The following is a 25,255-nucleotide window of genomic DNA, read 5'->3' on the forward strand; positions in this document are numbered from 1 at the left end:
AAAGAGACTCAACAACTACCCACATACCAAAAATTATACCAAACCATCCACCAGATTTTCCAAACATTCAACACAAAAAGACCAACGTTAAACATTTTGTAAATATCAAACGCAAACAGCTAGGAAACCCAAATTTAAACCACTAAACCATAATGATAACAACTACATGCTACCTTAATATCGCACAAACAGTCCATAACGCGCCAACAATAGAATAAAAAAATTAAACTGCAGTACCAAGGTCAATCACCAGGGGCTCAAAGTCAACCTACACAATCTCCAAGGCCCCATCCATCAATCTGCCAAATATCGTACAGTTCCTTCTCACCGATCTTCAGATATCAGACCAAACATGAAACGGAGTAAAAACAATACCCCCATTTTCATGGAGGGTAAAAAGAATTCTTATTAAGATAAAACAGGACATAACTACTAGGTGGCCTTATGCCATATTCAAAGATCTGCAAACAAAACAGAATCATTTTATTGTGGACTGTTTTTTTCCTGCATACAATACCCTAACTGTTCATCTGTGTCATACCATAACTAGTATTCAACAGATCTTTTAAGAACAAAGTGACATCTAGAAGGAGCATATCGGTACTTCATGACTTGGTGTTTGGACCTGTACCTAATTGATTTTTGCGGTAGTGCGCCATACGGTACAGTTACACAGAACCGGTATACAGCCCTAGTACAGACCAACAACACATTTTATTAGCCTCCGTAGCAGGCTAAGTTATAGAACTGGGGGTTTGGTTGTCTTCGCCTGTTTTCTGATTAGCCCAGTTCTAACGGGGGTAATTCAATCAAGCCGGCTATGTTGTCTATATGCAATCAGAAAATAGCCTCCATAGCATGCCAAAAACGGGGGGGGGGGCTTGGGTGTCTTCAGTGTCTTTGGGAGCTTTTATGTGCTAACATTTTATGTCTCAAAATGGAGATGCACAGCAATCTGACAAGTAAAACATGGTTTGTTTATTCAGTGGCGTGAATAAAAAGACAGTCAAGATAAGCATAGAAAGTAAATTAAAACACTATCCTACATATAATTTCTAATCATGGCTGTTATCTTCAATTTTGAACTATATGTACTGACATATCAAAAGCTGAAAATTATTCAACATTGACAAGCACAAATTTTAAAAAAAAATTGGGCATATCAACTGGGACAATACAAGTCCATCAAGTCACATATCTCCTCTTGTATTGTCCAAGTCTTTGACTGTTGATGTTTTCCTGGGATTTCATCAAGAAAGTCTGGCCACATTAATACTGTCATTGTTCCTTCTTAGTGACCTATATTGTTGCAGGACTGTATAAAACGGGCACATTATAAGTTTTCAGACAGTAGCAGATTAGAATCCAAGGAAAGTTTGACTCTACAATTAATAAGAGCAATCGCTCAGGCCACAGTTTGGGTTGCTACAGTTTGAGAGGGATGGTTGGCCACAGTTTGGGTTGGCTACAGTTTGAGAGGGATGGTTGGCCACAGTTTGGGTTGGCTACAGTTTGAGAGGGATGGTTGGCCACAGTTTGGGTTGTCTGAGGTCACAGCTGGCGTCGAACTCCATCTGCATGGCCGTCTCCAGGCCGTGAATGACGGCAGCCCGGGCGCCGTACAGCAGCTTCATCTCCGCTTTACGCTGCTGACCTGGGGTGGGAGATGGAAAAGACACATTGATTCAACATCACCAAGAAATTCAACATCACCAAGAAAGAGTCACAAAAGGAAGCCATATACATGTATATTGATATTTAGAATATAGCGTACCAGTATGAAATACTCATGTTTTACATACTGGATATCCTCTGCCCATCTGGGCAAGAACATGCAATAAAGATTCATATCATTAATTATATATTAAGTTTTAGAAGTCTACATACATGTAGGTACGTGTATTTTGTTACTGCATGTTGTACATTTTTGTACTTTTGTATTTGAATACCTGTACTTACCCGGTAGCCCAAAAGGGCATGAATGTACAATTGCTATTGTTATTGTTAAACCACCTGATAATATACATCTTTTTCAGATAGATGAAACATCCACCAGCACGACAACTTAGTACAAGTCACATCTAACCAGCATGTGAAAGCAAACCACACAATAGCAGATTTTCTCTTTGGTGTCAAATGTGGAACCTCAAGCATGCTGAGGTAGCCAAATTTTTTGTAACCTTCTGCTAAGAAAAAGCTCAGGAGGCCAAACTGGCATCGGCTCTGGATCTAAAGTTTTAACTCTAAACAAGTCACTACCAACACGGACGAGCTTTCCTGATAACTGACCCGGCTGTTGAGCTGGAGCCTCCGTCGTGGTCCGGCCGTACCTCGGCAGACCCAGCTTGTCAGCCTGGATGTAGTCATCCTCCTCCGCAGCAGCCACCCTCGCTGCCTCCTCCCTCTGTCTCCTCCGCTCCTCCCGATGTCTCGCCGTCACCGCCATGAACTCACGGAACTCAGGAGAAATCTCGGGGACGTCGCCGCTCCCTGTTTCTCCTGTGCTGTCCATTGTCTCTGTATCACTCTGCTTTGGAACATTCTTTCTCTTATGCCTCTTTCTGTGTTTCTTATTACGTTTAGTCCGTCTTCTACGCTGGTTTGCATTTGAGTTTATGGGAGGATTTCTCGAAGTTGAAGCACTTCTCCTGCCTCCGGAGTGACTTCTGTCTCCAGAGTGACTCCTGCCTCCGGAGTGACTTCTGTCTCCGGAGTGACTTCTGTCCCTGAAGTGTCTGCTCCTCCAGTGATGATTGGTCCTTGTTCCACATGGTTCCATCGGAGCATATCCTGAAACAAAGTGAAACCGGGATGTTATTCAAGGAACAAGCGTGACATGGCAGCATGTACATACCAGTTTTGCCAGGAGTATTATCAGCAATCTTAGCCTTAGCCTCTACCATGCTTCCGAGGCAGGTAGCCTGGTAGAGGCTAAGATTTCTTTCTTTTTCATTCCATTTTTAACTGGTGATGGTACACTCAAAATATCAACTTATTTGACTTGAGTTAAGTGGGGAAAGTCGTGTAAAGTGCCTTTACCAAGGGCCCAAGATCAGTGGCATGTCAGGACTCGAACCTGGGACCTCTTGGTTCCAAGTCGAGCACTCGTCCACTATGCCGCACGACCCCACAAAGACTGTTCCATGTGGCCTGAGTAACAGCAGTCTCACCGTTCTGCATGACGTGCTGCCAGACTGCCCAGACCTGTGCTGGAGCCCTCCTGTGCCGCTGGTACCAGCCCATCATGCTGTGCCAGTGCTGCCAGTACTTGGCGTATCTCGGATCAAACTGCCAACACTCCTGGTTTGCTGTGGGAGCACCGCTATCCTCTGAAACACTGTCTTCTACAGTACTGGGGTCCTCCGACATGCTGTTGTCATCCTCTGCTGAAGACTCCTCTTCCCCTGAATGTCCTGCAACCATCTCTTCTGCCATGTTGTACATACAGACGGGGTTGCCTGGCCAGCGGTTAGCTTAAGTTCCACTGGGCTGGACAGTAGGTTACCTTACAGCATACTGGTGCAGTAGTCTGCCCTGTTCAAAGAATAGAGAAATAATGATTTGATTCATTGAAATTGTAACAATACTAGCCTAAGTGTTAGCCGTGGCGACTCTTGATTCGGGCTTACATTGCTGGGGGTAATGCAATGTAAGCCCGAATCAAGAGTCGCCAAAGTGTCAGCCTTGTTGGCTTTGCCAACAAAGAGGGAGTGGATCTTGGGGAGCGGACGAAAGCTAAGAAGGCTGACACTAAGGCTACTTGGGCTGTCCACTCAAGCCAGACATGACAATTCAAGTAAAGGGACGAGCGGTCTCAACCTGGCCGAAGAAATCTACTACTCTGCTCGACGAAATAATTTTCCAGACTACTAGTATACCCCCCCCCCCCCACATACACACACATACGAGCCTGCACATACTAGTAGCTGCTTCATGGAAATATACAATAAAACGGTGTTTAGTGATACTAAACATGCAAAACAATAAGCGGTGTACTTTTGGCAATGTCCACATGCAAGTATATTCCCAGAAAACGAAGCAAAAAGGGGTATAAACCTCAAGAAAATTCTAGCTCACATCACACGTACGGCGTCGTCAGATGTATGGGTCATCGGGAGAATACACTTTCTTATGTAGGGGAGTGAACAAAGTTTTCATTTTCATTTTCAAGTTATAAAGGCGTTTGGTAAGTAAGTGATTCAAACAACACTTGCAAATACTTTTTAGCAACATAGGAAAAGTCTGTAATGATAGACATGATAAAAGATATGATAAAACACTTATTACTCTACCTACAAATCAATGGGCTTATCTTGTAACCTTTAACCTTTCCATGTGTTTATATATAGCTCTGCACGTTACGGTAAGTGTACAGCATTTCTTTGCCATGATTATACCTTTCCACGTCATATAATTACCTACGTAATATCACTAAGTATTGGAAGAGAAGGTTGTCAATGATTTTGGACGGGATAAGGGCTAAGCAAACGTGCATTGATATATATTGAGCTCATCTACACTGCACTGTTGAGGACGGGTTGAGTCTGGAAACTTTTGAGCCCTGATGGAGTTTCATGACCAGACCTGCCTCTGGTCCGGAACAAACCCGTCCCGCAGTGGGATGCCAATGCCGTTCGGTACCATTCGGTGTCGGGGCCATTTCCCCCATACTTTTGTTTGCTAGCCCTTTAATAGCAGCACAGAGCTTTGGTACTTAAAGCACATCTATTTTTATCCCAAATACTTGACACCCAACATTTTGCCCTGTGTTATACTAGTGTGTGGTACGCAGGTTTTACTACTCTCCAAGCAGAGGTTGTGGGGGATTGATCGTTAGCCTTTTATATGTGGCCGTGTTTTTTTTTTTGTCGGTACCCCCACCACCGTCAGTGGTCGCCGACCTTCTCTGGCTAATTATGGATACTGTCTTGCCACCGAAAGGGATCTGCTTGGAGATTAGGTTTTACATCTGTACACCAGCAGGGGTACCTGTATACAGTGCAATTTTACAGAAAACAGTACAATCGTATTAGTATACAGTGCAATTTTACTGGTAAGATTGCACTGTATACTAGTAAAATTGCACTGTGTACTGATACGATTGCATTGTATCCTGTAAAATTGCACTGTATACTAATAACGATTGCACTGTATTCCGTAAATCTGAACTGTATAATACAATAATAATTATTGCACTGTATTCTGTAAAACTGAACTGTGTATACTAATACAATTGCACTGTATTCCGTAAAACTGAACTGTGTATACTAATACAATTGCACTGTATTCCGTAAAACTGAACTGTGTATACTAATACAATTGCACTGTGTTCCGTAAAATTGAACTGTGCACTGTATTCCGTAAACTTGCAAGTGTGTATACTCTGGCACCCCTCACCAATGATCACAACTATCTCAGCCTGGGAGTGACAGAGACGAAGATGAACCGAATGGCCGAGGACGAGGTTTCCAGCGAACCCGTGCGGGAATTCCGCACCAGTGACCACCCCGGGAACGTTCTGCAGAGCCTAAAACAGCTGAGAGACACGGGCGCCCTCTGTGATATCGTACTGGTATGACAGCCTGTCCATTTGTTGGTTTTCATTGCTATCGGTGTCATCAAACAGTTGCATTTTTGATGGAAAAATTGATCTGTTTAAAAACAAAATTAATGAACTTTCATGTCACTTAGGGATGATTTTGTCATTGCCATCCAGTTAGCAAAATGTTTCTGGACGTACACCAGATGAATTGGTTCAATTTGGGAGACCGTGTAGCCATGGTACTGATATTGACAATGTGGGATTGCATTTTGGGCCAAGTTGGCAATCAGGGCATGATTTTCAACCTCCTTGACGAGAAGTATAGAGAATCCAGTGGTTTTCTAACAACAAGCTGGATTCTCATGTTTTACAACATCCTTGTCTCTTCATATCTGTGGTAAGTGAGTGCAGATAATTAAGCTTGTGTTCATGTTTTCCAGGCTGTAGGGAGTAGAGAAATATTTGCCCATCGTGCAGTCCTGGCTTCAGGCAGTCAGTACTTTGCCTCCATCTACCGCAGTGACTACACAGAGACACATGCCGGCAGGATTGAGCTGGGGTCCCTGGATGCAGAAGGGGTGGAGACTGTGGTCCAGTACATCTACACAGGTGAACACTGCATTTATTACCACTCGGGAGCAGCGTTCTTCTTCTTCTTGAGTACTCTCTAACCACCCCTACTGGGGTATCACTGAGAGTTACATGCACAGAAGCTGTATGTCAGCATATCATGCTTTGGATGCAAAGAAGCTTCATGTTAGCTTATCACTCAATCTGTATGTTTTGAAACATTTTTTTCCACCAAGTGCACTTGGGGTAACACAGTAGATTCAATTAAGTCTTGTTGAATGTATGTTGAAAAGTGCCCTTTGGGGGGGCATGGGTTTTGGTCATCATAAACCTCAATTAAACTTGATTAATAAAAGAAGGTGTTTCATCCAACTTACACAGCTAGTACCCTGCACCAAAGAGAGGGCAATTGGGTGCTTAAAGATGGCACATAAGGCTAGATATGGACAGGAATAATTGTCATTTGTCAACAACATCTGTTTTCAAAATAGTCTTGTCTCCCCCCTCTTGCTGCCATCTGACAGGTGTTCTGAGACTGACCCTGGGAAACGTGCACGTGGTTCTGGCAGCGGCCACTCACCTGGACGTGCCCCACCTGAAGGACTACTGCCAGCAGTTCCTGTCCGACAACGTCGGCCTGGGCACATGTCTCAGCGTGTGGGCGGTGGCCGACCTGTACGACATGGACCAGCTCAAGGAACAGGCGCGCAAGTTCATTCTGGACAACTTCGCCAAGATCGTCATGACGGAGGATGTTCTGGAGCTTCCCGTGGAACGTCTTCTCGAGCTGCTCATCGAAGATGCGTTGTTCGTGGACAAGGAGGAGGACCTGTTTGAGCTCGTCGTGAGGTGGACAAAGTACGATGTCGTAAATCGCAGGGCCGCGTTTCCAAGACTCTTGGCCTCTATACGCATCCAGCTGATGGAGCTGGAATATGTCACCAACAACATGAAGTCTGAGCCATTGCTGACGGAGTTTCCCGAGTGCCTGTCTTTCGCTGATGAAGCAGTCTTGTACCTGACGAGACCACAGCTGTCGAAGGACTCACCTCCGACACGTCTCCACACCAGACCACGACTAGGTACTCTCAAGGATGTCATTGTGGTCTGTGGGGGGCAGTCCGAGGCTGTGCTTGAGGATGGCAGCAGGTGGACGATCGCGAACGTGCCGGCTCTGGCGTACATCATCGACGAAGACCGGTGGGTTGACCTGAAGGGGAGCCCGCCACGAAACCCGGTCGAGATGTTTTACCTCGCAGACACCATCTACGTGGCTAACAAGGGAAACCCTGATGTAAGAAGGGACGTCTCCACGCACAGGTACCGCTTCTACTCCTACAACACGAAGATGGAGTATGGAGCTCGATGGGTGCTGCCTCAGGGGATGGAGATCGAGCTGCCTGGTGTCATGTCCACCATGATGCGAGGCGGGCTGCTGACTGCGGCAACACCACAGAACGTGTTCCTGCTCGATACCTTAGGATGGGACTCAAATACCAGGGCGCACCACCGAACGATGTTGTACTTCGACACCTTCACAAAAAGGTGGCACCAGCTGCCTAACCTGCCAGATGATTTGATCATCGGGTACTTGAAACCCCTTGTCATCACGGTCGGAGAAGATCTGTATATTCTAAACGGTACAACGGTATTCAAGTACAACCGGAGCCTGGGCTGGACGCGTGACTCCTTTTACTCCCTGCCTTGGCACGACGAAGTAACGGTGCTTCAGACGTGGCTGAGGGCAAACTACAGCAGCGTTCACCACAGCACCCTGCCAGAGTCGTCCGGCGACCTGATGGACATCACAGCACGGACACGCCGAGGGTTCCCCGAGCCCGCCCTGGAAGGGTGCTCTGTGTGCGTCTACAAGAAGGACATCTACGTCATCGGTGGGCTGAAGGACTATTTCATGGTGGACACGGTGTACAAGTACGACTGTAAGGAGCAGCAGTGGCGGGAAGTCTGTAAGCTGCCCACCCCTCGCTCATGTGCCATGTGTTGCTATGCCCGGCTGCCATACAAAACTATCATGCATGCAAAAGAACATGCAGATGTTGTGAATGTACAGGTCAAAGACTGACTACACCTTGGCACCTAGGATTTATACCACTGATCATTTTAGCAACTTGAGAAATTGTCGGTGAAAAACCATGTTTATGTTGGTATTTAAAACGTGTTGTGGCAGTCCTACATATATTTTGTAAGTTGTTTTTGCAATAATTACTGACATTGGCCATGTAATATCAAATGGTATGATAGGAGTCAGACGAACTGTGTATTGCATGTGACCAGTTTTTGTATCTTAATGTTTTTGATGCTATAATCATATGGCATTTTTGACACCTAGGATTCATACCACTGATCGTTTTAGAAGCTTAAGATAACTGTACCAGAACAATCTAAAATATACTGTTGATGAGCTTTGTACCTTATGGTGTTTGATATGCTGTGGCATTTTTTGGTATTGGGGATCCTGAGACTGGGAGAGTCACCTTAATGATATAAAAAAAGTTACATGTGTACACTAAGTTCTCCATCAGTATTATAATGATCAAATGGTTTGCATACATTCATACACACACAAGGACATTCAGTTGACAATAGCAACAAAATATTTTATTGACACTGCAAGAGTTCTATGTTTTCATGCAACTTCTGAGCCAAGTGGTGTTGACACACTATGGTATAACCACGAACAAATTATCGATCTATCATCAGATGTATTTTAAGATGAATAGTAAACGCTGTAGGAAATACAGAAGATACATGAAATGTACATTATGTAGCTATGTTTTGTATAATTACATATTTTGTACATTACATGATTGTCATTTGCATGGCCATAACTGGCAGTGATCATTTTTGGGAAGGGGAAACTTTTGTATTATTATTGTACAGTCATTTTTATGGTCTACAACTTGCATGACTAAATGGCTTACATACATAATAATTACAGTAAGATTAGGTTCAATACATTAAAACTTTCGTACAAGTCAATATACGTGTGCCCTTAGATATTTCACAAACCTCCACACTTGTAGTAACCTGATATAGTTTGAAACGTTTTTTATTGGTTAAATATTCCTCCTAAAATTCTCCCCTTTAAAGGTTACTGTAATATATGTTTGAATGTACTTACCCCTGAGATACACCCTATAGTACATACCCAATAGCTACTTACTCTAGTTACTGGTATCATTCCTTTACAAGTCTAAAACAACTCTGGATATATACCAACCTAGAGACAATTAACATAACCATACTATAACCTACTTTTCAAATTTACAACAGTTAAGAAGAAAGCCCTGTGCAAGGACATTGCCAGTGTCTGTCAAGCAAGGTCTTAAGCATGGATTGTGTAAGATTGACCAGCAAATCACTGGTGATGCAAACAGTGCCCCCCTCCCCCATTCAGTCACAATAATTCCAGACCAATGATGTAAGTAAGAAAGTACATTATTGTATTTTTAAAAAAAAATCACAGTTCACTGGCCTACATTCTTCTGCTAGCTGCCCTGGACTGGATGGGAGAGAGAACAAACACACACAGGTGATATCCACACATCTATTCTGGGACATGCATGTCTTAATATCCACGACAGCCTGTGTGCCATCCTACATACTATTAGTTACTGCAGGCTCTCTCTACTTTTTCACTGTGAAGAGAGAGCTGGCAGTAACTACAGACAGAGGATAAATCTCCAACAGACTAAAAAACTGAAATTTAGCCAAATTGGGAGAATAACTGGCCAGGGGAGTGTGACCACTGTAGAATTTATTTTCTAGTACCCTTTCTGCAGACTAACTCTCCTGGCCAATTATTTCCCTTTTTTTGCTGAAAATTTTGAGTATGGTCCATACTCCTTTCTGAAGGCCCTTTGGAGGCTAACGGAGGATGGCACCCAGGCTAATCCATTCTAACACATTCATTTGGCTTGATGTCCATGCCTGCCTGGGTACCATCCTCTGTAGTTATAGCTGGCTCTCTTTTTCGCTTTCTTACTGTTAAGAGAGAATCGGCAGTAACTACAGAGGATGGCACCCAGGTAAGTCCACATCCACTCTGAGAAATCAATCATTTGGCTTTACGTCCAAGACTGCCTGGGTGCCATCCTCTAAACTGTAGTTATCACCGGCTCTCTTTTTTTTTGCTGTGTTACTGTTAGGAAAGAGCTAGCAGTAACTACAGAGGGAGGCACCCAAGCTATTACACATCCATTCTGAGAAATCATACATTAGGCTTGATGGCTATACGACTGCCTGGGTCACATTTCTATGTAGTACTTTTTAAAATTGAGCCGGCAGTAACTACAGAGGATGGCAGCCAGGCTAATCCACATCCACCCTCAACAGTAACATTATTATCATTCATTAGGCTTGATGGCTACCACAGCCTGCTGGTCCCCGGTGCCCAGCGGGTTGACGGCTGTGCACACGTAGGTGGCAGCGTCCGCGTCTTCTAGCGGGTCGATCACCAGCAGGGAGTCCTTGGTGCCGCTCCTCACGTGGGCACGCGGAGGGAGGGGCTGGCCGTCCTTCCGCCCCCAGAATAACTGAGCCAACAGGAAATACAAGGTTTCAAATTATCCACGAAGTATTCCTTTAACCCCCAACTCAGCAAATTTTAACACAGTACTCCAGATCAATTATAACTGCCCTTCAGCGCAACACACCAGCTTTGCAGGCAACTGGCACAGCAGCAGCTAGCTATATCACACCAAACGACCTGTTACTCAAAACTTTGCATCTTAAATTGCAGGAGTTGTGAAAAGCCTTCTGGTGATGATGCCCCAAATGTGCTTGGTGGCATTAGTTCCGATCTAACATGAAAGTTCACTGTACGATAGTTCTTGAAAAAAAAACAAAAACGAGTGTTTGAACATCTCAATTCTTGGTTGATATTAACTCCCCTGAAATTTGAAGGCATGACTTGCATTCAGGAAAGGATTATTTTTAAAGTTACCCACCTTGACAGGCCTGGCTCCGCTGACGTCACAGCTGAGCGTGACTGACGATCCGGGTTCTGAGCTGAGAGCGGAGGGGGAGATTCTCACCGTGGGGGCACCGACTGGGACAGAGAGGGGGGGGGGCGGACAGAAGACACAAGACAGAGAAGAAATCACAGCGGTTAGTATGATGTGTACTGATGATGCAATGGTCTTTGATATGATACACTTACTTAGCATATGAACAGACCTTTCTGCTTCTCATGTAGATATGTTTGATTCAAGATGTGTGACTTGGGCGCAGTGAGACATTTTCACAGCAATTAACTCATGAGAATCAAACATGTCTTAATGAAATAGCAAGGTGAAATCCTCCTGGTTTGCTCTACTGCACATGAACAAGTGATGGGCTGTTGTCTACTCTATATTGTAAACCAGAGGTGAACAATATGTAGAAAAGCAGGACATTATATTTCAAAACAGTGCAGCACTTGTTCATGTGTTCAGTACAGCACATCATAAGGCCACACCAATTTAATTTCTTGGTTAACGGATTTTTCTAGAAAAATAATGGAGCGGGCGGGCGAAAAAAAAATAAAAACAGATCTAGGCATCCTATTATGGCCCAAAATGGTACCATAGGACCCATGAAGTCAACACACCAGTCTGGTTCAAAATTTAAACAATGAATCTTGACTTTTTAATGATACCACTGCATTGAAAGATGGAATAACTGTAACAGCTAGGATGAAAAGGACTGTTTTCAACTGTTCAGGGCAAAATATAAGCATTTTGCAGTTGATTCTGAATTTTTATTTTTATTTGCAAATCAGAAAAAAATGAAGCGGGCGAATCCGTTAACCAAGAAATTAAATTGTTGTGGCCTAAGGCATCAGCATGGAAAGGCTTGAAGGAGGTTTATGTACATCTACATGGTGGTGGATGAAAATTGATGATGATGTACTGAAGAAGGCAGAAGACAGCTCTGGGGAAAGTATTTTTTCAGTGAAAGGGGTGACGAGGAAGAAGACTTTTGGATCAGTACAGCTGGTTCATGCTTACTGGGCAGCTGTTGGAGAAAAATTAGTGGCAGATTTTGTAAATAAAGTAAGTGTAGGCCCCGGGCTGGTCCCATGCGTGGTGGCATCTACCTCTTTGACACAGGGATCACCTTAGCTTGTCATGTTGGCAGCTGAGTTAGATCCAGTATGATCCAGAGTCTCTGCAAGTTCTCCCAGCTCCCTAACCCCATAACCAAGACAGATTTAGTGGCACATGGCTACCCTAGCGTGCTAAAGGTTAACTTGCCTGTCCTGAAGTGATACTACAATACTGCCTACATATGCTAGCTCAATGCAGCAAAAACGTTTATCATGTAACTTTTCACTCCAAACTGGAAGTCTACACATTGATCAAAAGCCCTGTGTAAAGCTTAGAACTGTAAGTTCTGAAGATGTCTGTTTTGTTGCAAGGCTTCCAAATTCCCTTTTTTTATCAGTGTTGAATTTTTTCAGGGTCTGACAGAACAACTAATTAAAACAGAAAGCAATACATTGACACCAAGTTCTAGCTCACCCCTTTTATTTCAAAATAAACTGTAAGAATGTCACCATCCTCACAAAATTCCTTACAAAGTTTAAACTTGGCTTAAGGCTGGGGTTCAGGCATTTCTACTGTAGCAAAGGTGAGAAAAAGAAGATCCACCATCACCATCATATTTACTGTACATAGTTCCTATCAGAAATTGAACTCATTATTCATGAGTGTAGAAAACCCAAACTAGTCATACTCAGAGGATGCAATCAGGTAGAAACATTCGAACAAATGCAATGCAACATCCCCTTGGGCCAAAGGACAACATCATTCATACATGGTCCAAAAATAGGGTAAAAATCACCAATATAAATACACATCTCTTTCTACAAGAACAGGGAAGGTCATATTCTTAGCAATACATTTTTTTCACCATCTAACCTACAAAAAACTATTATTGTAACCGATAAGAAAAAACTTCAGTGTTGTGACAAAACTTAAAAACAATTTTTTTCTACAACCTTAAAAACATTGTTTTCCATCAGACATAATTAATGGTGCACTGAACAGTCTGGGCTTCAGAGTTTTAGGTAGAAATTTTTTTTATAACACACTCAATTTTTGAATAGCAAAGTTCTTCATTCACAGCCACTCCTTTAACACGATCCTCTTGTTGAACAAGTGGTTGTGAATAAAGAACTTTGCTATTCAATCATTCACCAACGGTATGAGATTATTTACGGATATTCAATTTTTTTATATATTTTCTTTTGACATGGCTACCCTATACGGGATTTCCCTTTATGTTTGTTTAACCTGCAATGTACTACTGGAGAAGATTACCACTATACACTTAGTCCTACACCTACAAAATCATCGCAAACCATAAAACACTTCGATAAATAAAGACCGTAACGCACATCCTTCCCCCGATCTAACAATTTAGCAACCTTCCCCCGTTCACTACGACACTAAAGCTGCGTTTATAGACAAGCTGACTACGCTGTAATGTTTCCCCGTGGCCGTGCGCCCCTGCTCTCTGGTGTCCCTCCTCCTGGATAGACGGTGGGCAGGCGAGCGTCAGTCGGCCGCCTCACTACATGGCTGTCAAACAGACCAGGAAGGAAACTTGTTACTTCTAACGGAGGCCCACTTTTTTGGGTTATCACATCCGTGGGGAAACCCGCATGGGTCTTTTCTTTAAAAACTGCTCACCTTGAAACCACACCTCATGTAGCTACCTTACGTGATGTTAAAATTCCCGTAATGTTAAACGCCTTTCATGAAATTCCATCACCTCCAAAGCCATTTTCCTGACTTCTTTCTTCAAGCATTGAAATGACGTTTAAAGTGTTCTGTAATTTAGGCTTTAAGTTTATATACAATGTATTACTGGACCAGGTGGACTGCAAAATCTTTTAGTCTTACTTGTGCTTCCCAATTATTTACTTGATCGTTCATGTCTTTACTTTGTACCAGAAACTCCAGAAGAAGAAAGATTAAGTAGCAGACTGCCCAGCATCATTCTCATACGGGAATTCCAAGTATCCTTTGACAACTTACCTGGATTTTTCTTGCACGTCTGTCCTTGGATTCTTGGGTTGCCAATGTAGCCTGGAGCACATCTGTGGAAAAAAGAGCATTTATTATTGTTATTATTTTCCACAAACAGCTCAGGTAACTTGATGAAATAGGCACACAACAAACCCACAAACTTACCAAATAATCTCACAACAAGCAATGGGCACCAGGCTTTGGTTGGGGTTAGGGTTAGGGTTACCCTAACCCTAAGGGTCCCTAAGGGTAACCGGAGGGTTAGGTTAACCCTAACCCTCCAAAAAGATCTGGAAAGCAAGGGGGTATCACTGAAGGATGCCGAGTCTCTCGCCAAAGACAGAGCAGAGTGGAGGAGGCTTGCTGCCCAATGTTTGTTTGTTTGTTTGTTTCGCATAACCGGTAAACCGCCTTCAGGCGTAACACACCAGTTTTGTACATGTGCGCACATGTACAAGCTGCGTAAGACCGGACTGTAAGGTTTTGAACCACTCACACCGGGAAGATCCCCTACTCTTTTCGATAAGTGCGGTGGGTTCTTTAACGTGCATGGGGTGTGGCTCTCCCAAACACGGGACCTCCATTTAACGTCCTATCCGAGGGACGTCCCTAACCGAAGCTAGGTACTCATTTTCACCTGAGTGAAGTGAGGAAAGTCGTGTAAAGTGCCTTTCCCAAGGGCACAAGATCGGTGACATGGGCAGGGTTCGAACCCACAACCTCTGGGGTGTGAGCCGAACACGCTACCGACTGCGCCACACGACCCCACTGTGCCTTGCACGGGAGGAACTACATTGTAAGTCTAAGTAAGTTTGGTTGGGAAGGTAAAAGGCAGTGGAAGGAGGGGGATGGGCTCCACCTTCCAGTACCATGCTCTAGACACAGTGGATTAACAACCCACTGCTCAAAAAGGCTCTTTTGGACTAACTTTTTAAAACCAGTCCAGCAGTTAATTGACCAACAGCAAATCAAGTGGTTGGGACACCTTTCAAGGGTGCCACCACAAAAAGTACCACACAGAGCATACAACAAAAGAAAGTCTGGCACTAAGGCCAGGGGACGTCCCAGGAAGGCAGCACGTCGGCAGAACATACTGCGCCTGCGCAGAACCCCGATTTTTCACGGTTTTCATTGGATTTTTGGTCAACGTTGCATCAGAATTTTGCCTGTTGCAGACGATATTTTTCCGACACAACATTTGGGAACTACAGACGGAGTGTTGATCTTATATGGGCAAATACGACCTTATATGAGACGTTCTGCCGAAGTGCTATGCACAGTACATTACGGAATTCGCGCAGGTGCAATACGTTCTGCTGACGTGTTCAGGAAGATGTGGATAGAGAGTGTGAAGGACACCCTGACTAACAAGAGCCTCCAGACTAGCCGTCAGCTGCCAACTGTCCCTCCCCATGACACCCCAGATGGTAGAAGTGGACGGATACAGTAAAGTAAAAGTAAGGAAGATGAAGTACTTACGTTCCACAGTCCCTGCCCATGTATCCGGCAGGACAGGCTGTGCAGGTGGGTTTGCCATCGATGTCCAGCACACATGTGGGGGAGAACCTGGCAACAGGAGAGGGCTTCAGTAAACCTTTTGTACAGCAGACTGTTGTCAAAGGGATCACTTATAATTACTACTTCTTTACTTTGGTTGAGCTCCCACTCGAACTAAACTTAAAAGTGTCAAAGATTCCTCCACCTCACTCTGTCCTCCATTAGAGACCGGATTTCCTTTGCTGAAGGGATCAGAATCTATTGAAGTTTTAGTACTGCTTTTGGTTGAGTGCCATATAATGTTCCCACATGGTGCACTCTAAACCTACTTCTTCACATGTTTAACATAAAGGCTATAATCACTAAAAGGAAAATCAATAACGTTGTTATTGAGACTTGTTCATGTTACATTTAAGCTGATGCAAAAAAAAGGACAGGACATTTTACACTGGGTTTTCAGTAAGATGTTTGTAAGGTGTTTGTAATTATGATCTTGCCTTATGGATCTATATGTAGTGCTTTTCCAGGAGCTAGATAATACTTCAGATCAATGTCAGGCAAGAGAAATACTGTACAATTTCACAGACATCACAAAATGATGGAGCTTACTGATTGGATGGGAGGGCCAGTGGGCACGGGCACCGCTTGCAGTCCAAGTAGGTGCCAGTTGTGGCATCACCATAGAAACCAGGTTTACACTGCTCACAGAACTGGCCAACTGTGTTGTGCAGACAGTTCTGTGGAAGGTAGAAGTACAAAATAATATGTCTGTCACTTCCAGAGCATATTGTATTATGAATTGCAGATTTTATCATCATTCTTGTTGCTGAAAAGCATTACATGATGCAGTAGCTTTCACTCAATCATTAGGTTGGCAAATACAGAATCAAATTGCCTTCAAATTCATATCTCATCTGTCAGTCACTTCCAGTTGCAGCATATGGTCATCATGAATTGCGTACTTAGTACATATAACGTTACAATAGTAGAGTACACATTGCTAATGCTATTTACAGGCTTTTTACATTACATCACATGAGCCATGTTGGATCACAATGTACACTTGTATGTCTGTTAAACACACCAGCATGCTGCTGCTGTAATCCACTTTACTTGCCAACATAAGATCACTGGAGTTCAACTGTCATAATTATCATGATGTCAAAGAAAAGCCCCTATAGACTAGAAAATAACGGTTTCCTTCCCATATGGTGTGCTCTGTTAATTCTTACTCAAACACATATAATATGGTGGCAGCAGTCTGAATCCCTCCTGCTATGAAATTGCAACATGATGTAACCCATGGTGACAGACATCTGGTTCAGGTCATTGACCTTATTTCTTTGGAGATGAAGAGGAAGAAGAAACAGAACAAACAGAATACTAAGTATGTTTTCCTTCTGCAAAGGTAAATGTAAATATGCACGAGCCCTGACCTGACATCTGCCGTTGGGGCATGTGGACGAGTGGCCGTTACACATGGGGCATTTGGATGGCTCGTGGCGCTTGCAGTCCTGGGCAGTTCCCTTGGTGGCATCGCCGGTGTAGCCGGGGCGGCAAACCTCGCAGTGCGGGCCTTCTGTGTTGTGGTTACAGTCCTGGAAAAGGAGAGAAAATAAACTTCATGGTACTGCTTTACTGACATTAAAACCTTATGAAGCAAGTTTAAACTGTAATATCCAACACAAGAAATTGGACTCACCCAAATTTTCGACTCCAGTCTTTGTCCAGTGTTTGTTTGTCTGTTTCCTTGACAAAGACTGGAGTTGTACAGTCGAAAATTTGGGTGGGTCCAATTTCTTGAATGTGTTTATGAACTTGCTTCATAATGATTTCTACCAACACAGATGAACTTTCAAGATGACATCAAAACCTACTAGTGTTCAGTCAAAAATAGTTTCATCAGGATGGTAATTGAATAAAAGTATAAGATATAGGGATTTTCTTTTATAGTATCTCAGAACTCCAGGCAGAAACTCTGAGGAAGGTATCTGATAGAGACTGAAACATAAGAAGGGTAAGAGACAATACTGGTAGTGTAAAATAAAATTCCTATATCCCAAATTGTGTTCAGTCGATGTTGTGACATTTGTGTAAAGAAGCCCTGTTGTTGAGAAGTGTGAAAGTACAGTCAAACCTACCCAAGTGACTATCTTTTAAAGTTGGCTGCCTGACCATAACAACAACATTATCCCAGTCCCTAATTTTTTTTCATAGGTGCAAGCATTTAATGACCTGCCCCAGAAGGCTACTTTACCTCAGTCCCCTTTGAGGCCTTCTTAGCAGGTTTGCCTGTGCCTGAATAGGATACCATACTCAGATACACACAGATGCTACCATACAAAAACAGATGATAAATCCAAGCTGTTTGCAGACCAATGATGAAGAGTGAAGAACCCTGTAACGTCACAATGAAGACCAGTGATAAAGAGAAAGGCACCCTGTCACAATGTCACATCCGTAAAATATTTGGTTGGTGAATGATTGAAAAGCAAGTTCTTTATTTACGACCACTTATTTAACCACTGTACCCTGATGAAGATGGCAGATGGTCGTCAAAATTTCTGCTCTTGTATCTGGATCTGTAATTATGGTATAGCCGGTATAACCGCCCTTCAGAGTAACACACCAGCTAAATGTTATATAAGTGGTAGTGAATGAAGAACTTTGCTGTTCAAGTCACGAAGTCGGGTTATTGTAGACCTACCAGACACTGTCCCTTGCTGTCACAAGTCGAGGAATGTCCGTTACATTCACACGGTTTCGTCCCAGGTTTGTCTGTCGGCTTAACCACTGGCCTTTCAGTGGGCTTAGCCTCCGGTTTCTCGGTAGGTTGTTTGACCACTGGTTTGTCAGTGGGTTTAGCGGTCTCTGTAACCTTAGGTTTGCAGTCGTTCGGTGTTCCCTTCTTAGCGTCTCCCCTGTACCCAGGGGCACACCGTTCACAGTTAGGGCCCTCTGTGAAATGCTTGCAGTCCTGGAGAGCACAGTGGGACAGCATGGCAGAAGAAAAGCATTTTAAACTCTACATTTTAAAATCAGCAGCAGATTTAAGTGAGTAGGTAAAGATGAACAGTGTTAGCTATTGAGCATCGTGATTGACATTACTTTTTTAAATGGTAGACTGCAGTCAAATGGTGCTTTCAATAGTTTCATGATCACTACTTGTCAGTTCTTGCATTGAAGAGAAAGTCATGTGTTCTTACAACTTCTTACATGCATTGCAAGTCTACTCATCTAGATGTGGCTTTCACTATATCAGAGACAATGTGTACAAAATGTTAAGAGTACAAAAGAAAGTGTCATATAAAGGAGCAAGATGTGCAGGTCTATTGTCACAGGTGTCCATTTGTGGTGAATGAGTCAGTGCACTTTGCCGACACACTTCAATTTCCTTCAGTTGATACAAGTCTACTCCCTCCATCATATTGATGATTTTACTGTATCTGTGCTGGGCCCCATTGAAAATCAATTTGGCAAAATTGAACTGGGCCAGCCAGCTGTCTGAAGATTTAAATAAATAAATAAAAATCCTTCTCCCTGCTGAAGTAGCCACTTGGCACCAAGTTTATGTTGGATGCAGTGGTTATAGGGAGCAGAAAGAGGGTTAAAAGATCAATAAATCCAGGCTTCCCATGTTGAGATTTCTTCATGTACAAGTAAGTCCTCGCTCAAACTACCAGATCACACCAGCTGGTGCAAAGTAGCCTCTACCAGGCTTCGTAAGTGGCTGGAAAGAGTAGAAATTAGCCAAACTGACAGCTAACATGCCAGGGGAGTCAGTCTGTAGAGAGTACAGGAGTGGCAAACTGTACATCTTAAGCGGACCAACTTCCCAGGCATGTTTATCTGTCCATTTGGCCAATGTCTACTCTTTCCAGCCGCTCCTGAAGCCTGGTAGAGGCTGGGTGCACACTGTTGATCTCGTTACTTGTCATGTCCTCACCAGACATTTGCCAGAATTGTCACAGAGGTCAGAGTGGCCGTTGCAGAAGCATGCTGGGATAGGTTTGCAGTCGATAAAGGTTCCCTGGGTGGCGTCTCCTTTGTACCCGGCTTTGCACTTCTGACACTTGTCGCCCTCCGTGTTATGTTTGCAGTTCTGCGCAGGGAATGTTTGTTGGCAGTTAGCGAGGCTTTAATGTAGCCTTATCTGTAGCAAAGCATCTATCAGCAATCTATATGTAGTACTTATCATATGAATGTAGCTTAGCCATATTTGTAGCAAAGCAACTATCAGCATGCAATACAGTGCTTACCATATGAATGACATTGTACATGTAGCTTAGGGTTTAGATATAGCCATTTTTGTAGCAAAGCAACTATTGGCAATACAGTGCTTACTATATGAATGTAGCTTAAGGTTTAGATTATGTGGTCATACATGTATTTGTAGCAAAGCAACTACCAGTGATACAGTGCTTACCACATATATGTAGCTTAGGGCTTAAATGTAGCCATATTTGTAGCAAAGGTAGCAAAGCAACTATTGGCAATACAGTGCTTACCATATGAATGTAGCTTAGGGATTGAACATAGCTATAATAATTGTAGCAAAGTAGCTATCAGAGATACAGTGCTAGTGCCTACCACATGCATGTAGATTAGGGTTTAAATGTAGCCATATTTGTAGCAAAGCAAATATCAGTGATACAGTACTAGTGCTTGCCATATGCATGTAGCTTGCAAAACTTATATGTACTCTACAATAGATGGATGTCTGCAATGGAAACCTATGGACTGTCGAAAGATATCGATGAGTGCACGTAGTAAGTATCAACTTCTTTAAAATCATTGTCGCCCTTACCAGACATTTGCCTTCGCTGTCGCAGTCGGTGGAGTGGCCGTTGCACTCGCACGGCACCCTGGGCTTGCAGGCGTCGGCCGTGCCCAGCTTAGCGTTACCGGAGAAGCCCGGTCTGCAGCGCTCGCAGCTCCGCCCTTCTGTGTTGTGTTCACAGTTCTGCACAGGAGAGAAAGAAATGCACAGATGAAAATTCATTCCAACAAATTTTTCTAATTGTAGGAAACAGTCTTGAAAACCAGATACAGATTTGACAGAAGTGAAGGGTTTGATTGAAGGCCAAAAAAATTAAGGATGAGTCCGGGTGCAATTTTCTGAAATGATCAGCTGGTTTCCCACCGCTGCTAGGTGAAATGGACAGAAGAAAGTGTCATAATAAAAGGAATGACAGGTCTTTCCTTAGGAGTAGTGCAGACTTGATCATTGATGATGATCTAGATGTACGTCATGACAGATGACACCAGGCAAGGTCTTGTGGACTGCCACCTTCAGGTGTTTAGAGAATGTATGGTGAAAGGAAAATTTAAGTGCATACAATATTAGAAGGGGTGCAACAGAGATGGGTGCTCCATGGCTTGATGATGTTGTGTGCTCCTTGTCACAGAAAAGTGCATTATAAGGGACAGAGGAAAAATCATAAGGGAGTTGCACAACTTTGTGTTAGCTTCTTAATTTTCAGCTAACTTTTTTTCTAATGTGCAACTTCCCATTAACAATTTTTCACTGCCTATTCCTAAGTGCTGTGTATGAGGAGGGTGTCGAGAAGTGATCATTGAAGAAGAGTGATAAGAAAATAAAGGTCAGTATATAAAGCCATGCAGCCGTCTTCTAACCAAGCAGTTTCCATCCTTGTCACAAGTGGTTGAATGCCCGTTACAGCTGCAGGGTTTGGAGGGCTGGGATATGGGCTTGCAGGCGTCCTTTTGTCCACTGGTGGCGTCTCCAACAAACCCGGCCTGGCATCTCTCGCATCGCGGGCCTTCCGTGTTGTGCTCACAGTTCTAGTAACAGCAGGGCCAGTCAACAGAACACAGATTCAGTCAACAGAACACTACGAGCTTCATCACTAACTAGAAACTTAAGGTAACATTTGCAGAGCAAATGCATCATGTTTACCTTCACGTGGTCCAGCCCAACAAACTACTGCTCTGTTTATTTTTACTCAAGCACATTCATATAAATGGTGACCAGCCCTCTAACTTTGTCCTACCACTTGCTACATAATGTCAACACCACAAGGTCTCTGCTAAAGCACATGTTACCATGGTGACAGCTGTCTGGTCTAGATTATTGACCTCTGATGTTTGGAGAAGAAGAAGAAACTGAGCAAAAACAATATGTCCTCCTTCTGTAAGGGTAAACACGTCAATAGACATTTGCAGGCATTATTCCAAAGAAGGAAAGTCAATTTCCCAATCCAACTTGTGAATGGACTGGTGAACCAAGATCTGGCACATCCCTGCTGAATGTATAGAGACCTGCAAGAGAACAAACTTCAACCTCGTCAGCCTTAGGAGGGAATGTATCAAAAGGTTTGAGGTGAAGAAAGTTGTTAAATAATGCACAAATGAACCACCACATTTCTTTGGAATAACTTGAAGAATTGTTGCTGGTGACTTCACTTCAGAATGTAAAAAGAGGATGAAACAAATAAGGTCAGTTAGAAAAACAAAAGTGGATATCACTAGCACATAGGACCTTTGGTGTGTAATGGAAATATTGTATTTCATCATCTGAAAATTTCTAATCTAAGAAACTTGTGGAATTTACAACTACTAACTAGTGCACAAAGGACAATGGAACTACAGCCTACAAACTACATGTATGCTATATTATAGCCTGGAACTACAGAGTGACTATCAGTCATGAGAAGTGAAGAGACCAGAAGTTAAATTTCTTGAGTGTCTTACCAGGCAGAAGCCCTGCTCATCACACCTGTCGGCGTGGTTGTGACACTGGCACTGCGGCCGTGTGGGGCTGACAGGCCGACAGTCCTTGCGCGTGCCCCCCCTGGCGTCGCCTACGTAACCAGGCTTGCAGCTCTCACAGTGCTCGCCATACGTGTTGTGTTGGCAGTTCTAATGTGGAGATATCCGTTTACGCTTCGTTGAAAAATGTTATCATAAAAGCAGGTCTTCTTTCAAGATTTCAGTGAATTTCCAGACTGCATAGTTTAACTTTGATAACACAGCTACTGTATATTTTTATAAACTGAAATACAACAGACTACAGGACTACAGAAGCACCAGAAACCATGTACTGGGCGAACAAGCAAAACTGGACAAGGGACCAGATATATACATGTAGAGATGTAAAACACAACACCAGGCAACAGACAGAACTTCAACAGAGCTAACTTCAACAGAGACATGGGCCCTACAAGACAAAGCTCTAAAAAGACCACTTAGAAACATGGAATTAGGACTACACATACTACCGATACAGAACAAATCAGTGGGTTATTCCAAGACCAACAGTTCAATAGCTCTAAAAGTCTGGATCCCAGACTGCGTTCCATGCTCCACTTGACTTTTTTCTAGTCTTGTCTTTTAGGAGGTTATGGCTCAAAGGACTACAACGTAAAATAAACCCGACAGGCATATGCATCACCAGACTACAACAGTCATATCCAACGCATGATGCATTACGCCACAACAGGCAAATGACAATGGTTATGGACAACATTACTCCCAAAAAAGATAACGAGGGCCACCCTACTTCTAGGGGTGAACATACAGTTCAACAATGACTTTGGACAACATTACTCCCAAAGATAACGTTGACAACAATTCAGACAACAGAGGGCCACCCTACTTCTAGGGGTGAACATACAGTTCAACAATGACTTTGACAGTCAGACTGTTAATATCCAAACTTAGCTGGTGTGCTACCCCAAAGGGTAGTTATACCAGCTATACAGATACAGATCCACAATGTCACGAGACAAACACAGAATGTGTACTGCCTTACCAGGCACCTCCCATACTGATCGCACAGGCTGGAGTGCCCATTGCAGGAGCATGTGCGACAGTCATTATTGGTGCCTCCTCGGGCATCACCGAAAAAGCCCGGCCGACACTGCTCACAGCGATCCCCCATGGTGTTATGTTGGCAGTTCTGCAGAGAGAAAACCACATGTCCGGATGATACAGTCTGGTTTGCTTTTCCTTAATGCCCACGATCATGATAATGATCATTCTGGCATACTCATCTTCACCTGAGCGAATGAGGAAAGTCGTGTTAAGTGCCTTTCCCAAGGGCACAGGGTTTGTGATTGGCAGGATTCAAACTCGAGACCTCTTGGTTCTGAGCCGAACGCTCTGCCATTATGCCACACAACCCCACTTTACTTTTTCCACATGTACTGGACAGCAGGTGACCACAAACGTGCAGTGCTCCAACTAGTCTAAAGCTAGACACGTACATCCTTTCGATGAGTGCACAGACAATGCAACTTTTCAATTCCTAAGATAGCACTTAACATTAGCAGTGAAACGAAGGGCACTAAAGGTATTGTTGAGTGGATTGACTCTAACAGGCGCATGTGATGCAAGAAGTTGAAGGCAGTTTGCAGTGTGAGTTCAGGAGGAAAGCTTTTTTTGTGTCAATCACTGGCTGCTTCACATTCCTGACTGTGAGGATAGCAGTGAGTTTTGACTACCTATTACAGTAAGTTCTGCATAGAAGAGTTAAGAAAAAGCACTGGCTGTTCCGCATTACTGATAGTGAAGATAGCAGCGAGTGTTCACTACCTACTGCACTGTGAGTGTTCACTACCTACTGCACTGTGAGTGTTCACTACCTACTGCACTGTGAGTGTTCACTACCTAATGCACTATGTTGTACAGGCAAAAGTGCAGATGTAATATGTCTTGGGTTTACCAAGCATCTCCCATACTGGTCGCAGTCGTCGGAGTGGCCGTTGCACTGGCAGGCCAGGGTTCTCCTGCAGTCATACGGGGTGCCCTGCCGAGCGTCCCCAACAGTTCCCGGCACACACCGCTCGCAGTTGTCTCCCATAGTGTTGTGCCGACAGTTCTGTTTGCCAGAACAACAGGACAATCACCTAGTTGTAGTGTGATCCCTGTGGGGTCTTAAACAGAACTATATGTGGTGCCATTGTGGTGTAATCAGCTGCTGCAGTGTCTGTAAGCTGGTGTGATATGCCTAAGGGTAAATTTAGCACGTGATTAACAAAGGCTCGAATACAGAAGTGCAAATTTCAATCTTGCGTAGATGCTCAAAAGTATGGGCAAACAGCACATAGGTGGACATTATGCAGGTCTGCGAGGTGTGTGCTTGCAACCTAAAGGTGCACTGAAGCCTTGAGCTGGATTGACTGGCATCTTTCAGCTTATGCAGGTGGAGCAGACAATTTCCAGCATGTGCAAAGTGAAGTCTAGCCAGCTGCTGCCCACCTGTGTCAGGGACTGGATAGTGAGCGAGTGTCTGAGCCACGTGCGTGCATGCCCAGTGTTTCTCTCAGAAACACACCTGATCTCTTAAAAAGTAAATGGCATCGGCAGCCACAGCTTACCACACATGCCCCAGTGGTAGGATCACACTGATCGGAGTGCCCGTAACAAACACACGTTGTGCCAGGCCTTGTCCCAGGCAGCGCCCTGGGCTGACAGTCCCCTGGTGTCCCACGCCTCGCGTCTCCCACATACCCGGGCTTACAACGCTCGCACTGGGAACCTACTGTGTTATGCTGACAGTTCTGAAAGGAAAACTCCACAGTTAATCGCTGGAGAAAAGCTTGTAACTGTTCCGAATTCTGCTGGTACAGATGGTTATGGTGCTCTC

General features: G+C 43.8%; 3 protein-coding genes across 5 annotated transcripts in view; 1 reads left to right on the plus strand and 2 right to left on the minus strand.

The window, feature by feature from the left end:
- LOC109465649 (gem-associated protein 8-like) overlaps positions 1-4,108 on the minus strand; it is an 8,119-nt gene extending 4,011 nt beyond the window's left edge. Inside the window, exons 1-4 of one of the 3 annotated variants that reach the window (XR_002139981.1) lie at positions 4,057-4,108; positions 3,171-3,534; positions 2,290-2,790; positions 1,429-1,654 (exon numbers count right to left, since the gene is read on the minus strand). Coding sequence is in view for 2 of the 3 variants with exons in the window: in XM_019763027.1 (XP_019618586.1) it covers positions 1,506-1,654; positions 2,290-2,790; positions 3,171-3,444 (924 nt within the window). In the remaining variant the exon portion in view is untranslated. Of the gene's footprint in view, positions 1-963; positions 1,655-2,289; positions 2,791-3,170; positions 3,535-4,056 lie in introns of those variants that run through there. The other 2 variants (XM_019763027.1, XM_019763029.1) reach the window with 2 other exon arrangements.
- A 286-nt stretch (positions 4,109-4,394) lies between these two features.
- On the plus strand, positions 4,395-9,535 carry LOC109465637 (kelch-like protein 11). The gene is made up of 4 exons (XM_019763008.1): positions 4,395-4,637; positions 5,433-5,572; positions 5,983-6,151; positions 6,637-9,535. Exons 1-4 carry the CDS (start codon positions 4,565-4,567, stop codon positions 8,193-8,195), a joined length of 1,941 nt encoding a protein of 646 aa, XP_019618567.1. The 5' UTR covers positions 4,395-4,564; the 3' UTR covers positions 8,196-9,535.
- A 53-nt stretch (positions 9,536-9,588) lies between these two features.
- LOC109465625 (fibrillin-3-like) overlaps positions 9,589-25,255 on the minus strand; it is a 71,214-nt gene continuing 55,547 nt past the window's right edge. The window contains exons 58-67 of the mRNA XM_019762996.1: positions 21,283-21,450; positions 20,453-20,608; positions 19,592-19,747; positions 18,353-18,622; positions 17,082-17,243; positions 16,255-16,382; positions 15,628-15,714; positions 14,158-14,219; positions 11,083-11,183; positions 9,589-10,668 (exon numbers count right to left, since the gene is read on the minus strand). Coding sequence (XP_019618555.1) covers positions 10,480-10,668; positions 11,083-11,183; positions 14,158-14,219; positions 15,628-15,714; positions 16,255-16,382; positions 17,082-17,243; positions 18,353-18,622; positions 19,592-19,747; positions 20,453-20,608; positions 21,283-21,450 — 1,479 coding nt within the window. The 3' untranslated portion in view covers positions 9,589-10,479. The remainder of the gene's footprint in view (positions 10,669-11,082; positions 11,184-14,157; positions 14,220-15,627; positions 15,715-16,254; positions 16,383-17,081; positions 17,244-18,352; positions 18,623-19,591; positions 19,748-20,452; positions 20,609-21,282; positions 21,451-25,255) is intronic.

This window comes from Branchiostoma belcheri, unplaced genomic scaffold (genome assembly GCF_001625305.1).
Source record: "Branchiostoma belcheri isolate BF01 breed outbred unplaced genomic scaffold, Haploidv18h27 scaffold155, whole genome shotgun sequence".
NCBI lineage: Eukaryota > Metazoa > Chordata > Leptocardii > Amphioxiformes > Branchiostomatidae > Branchiostoma > Branchiostoma belcheri.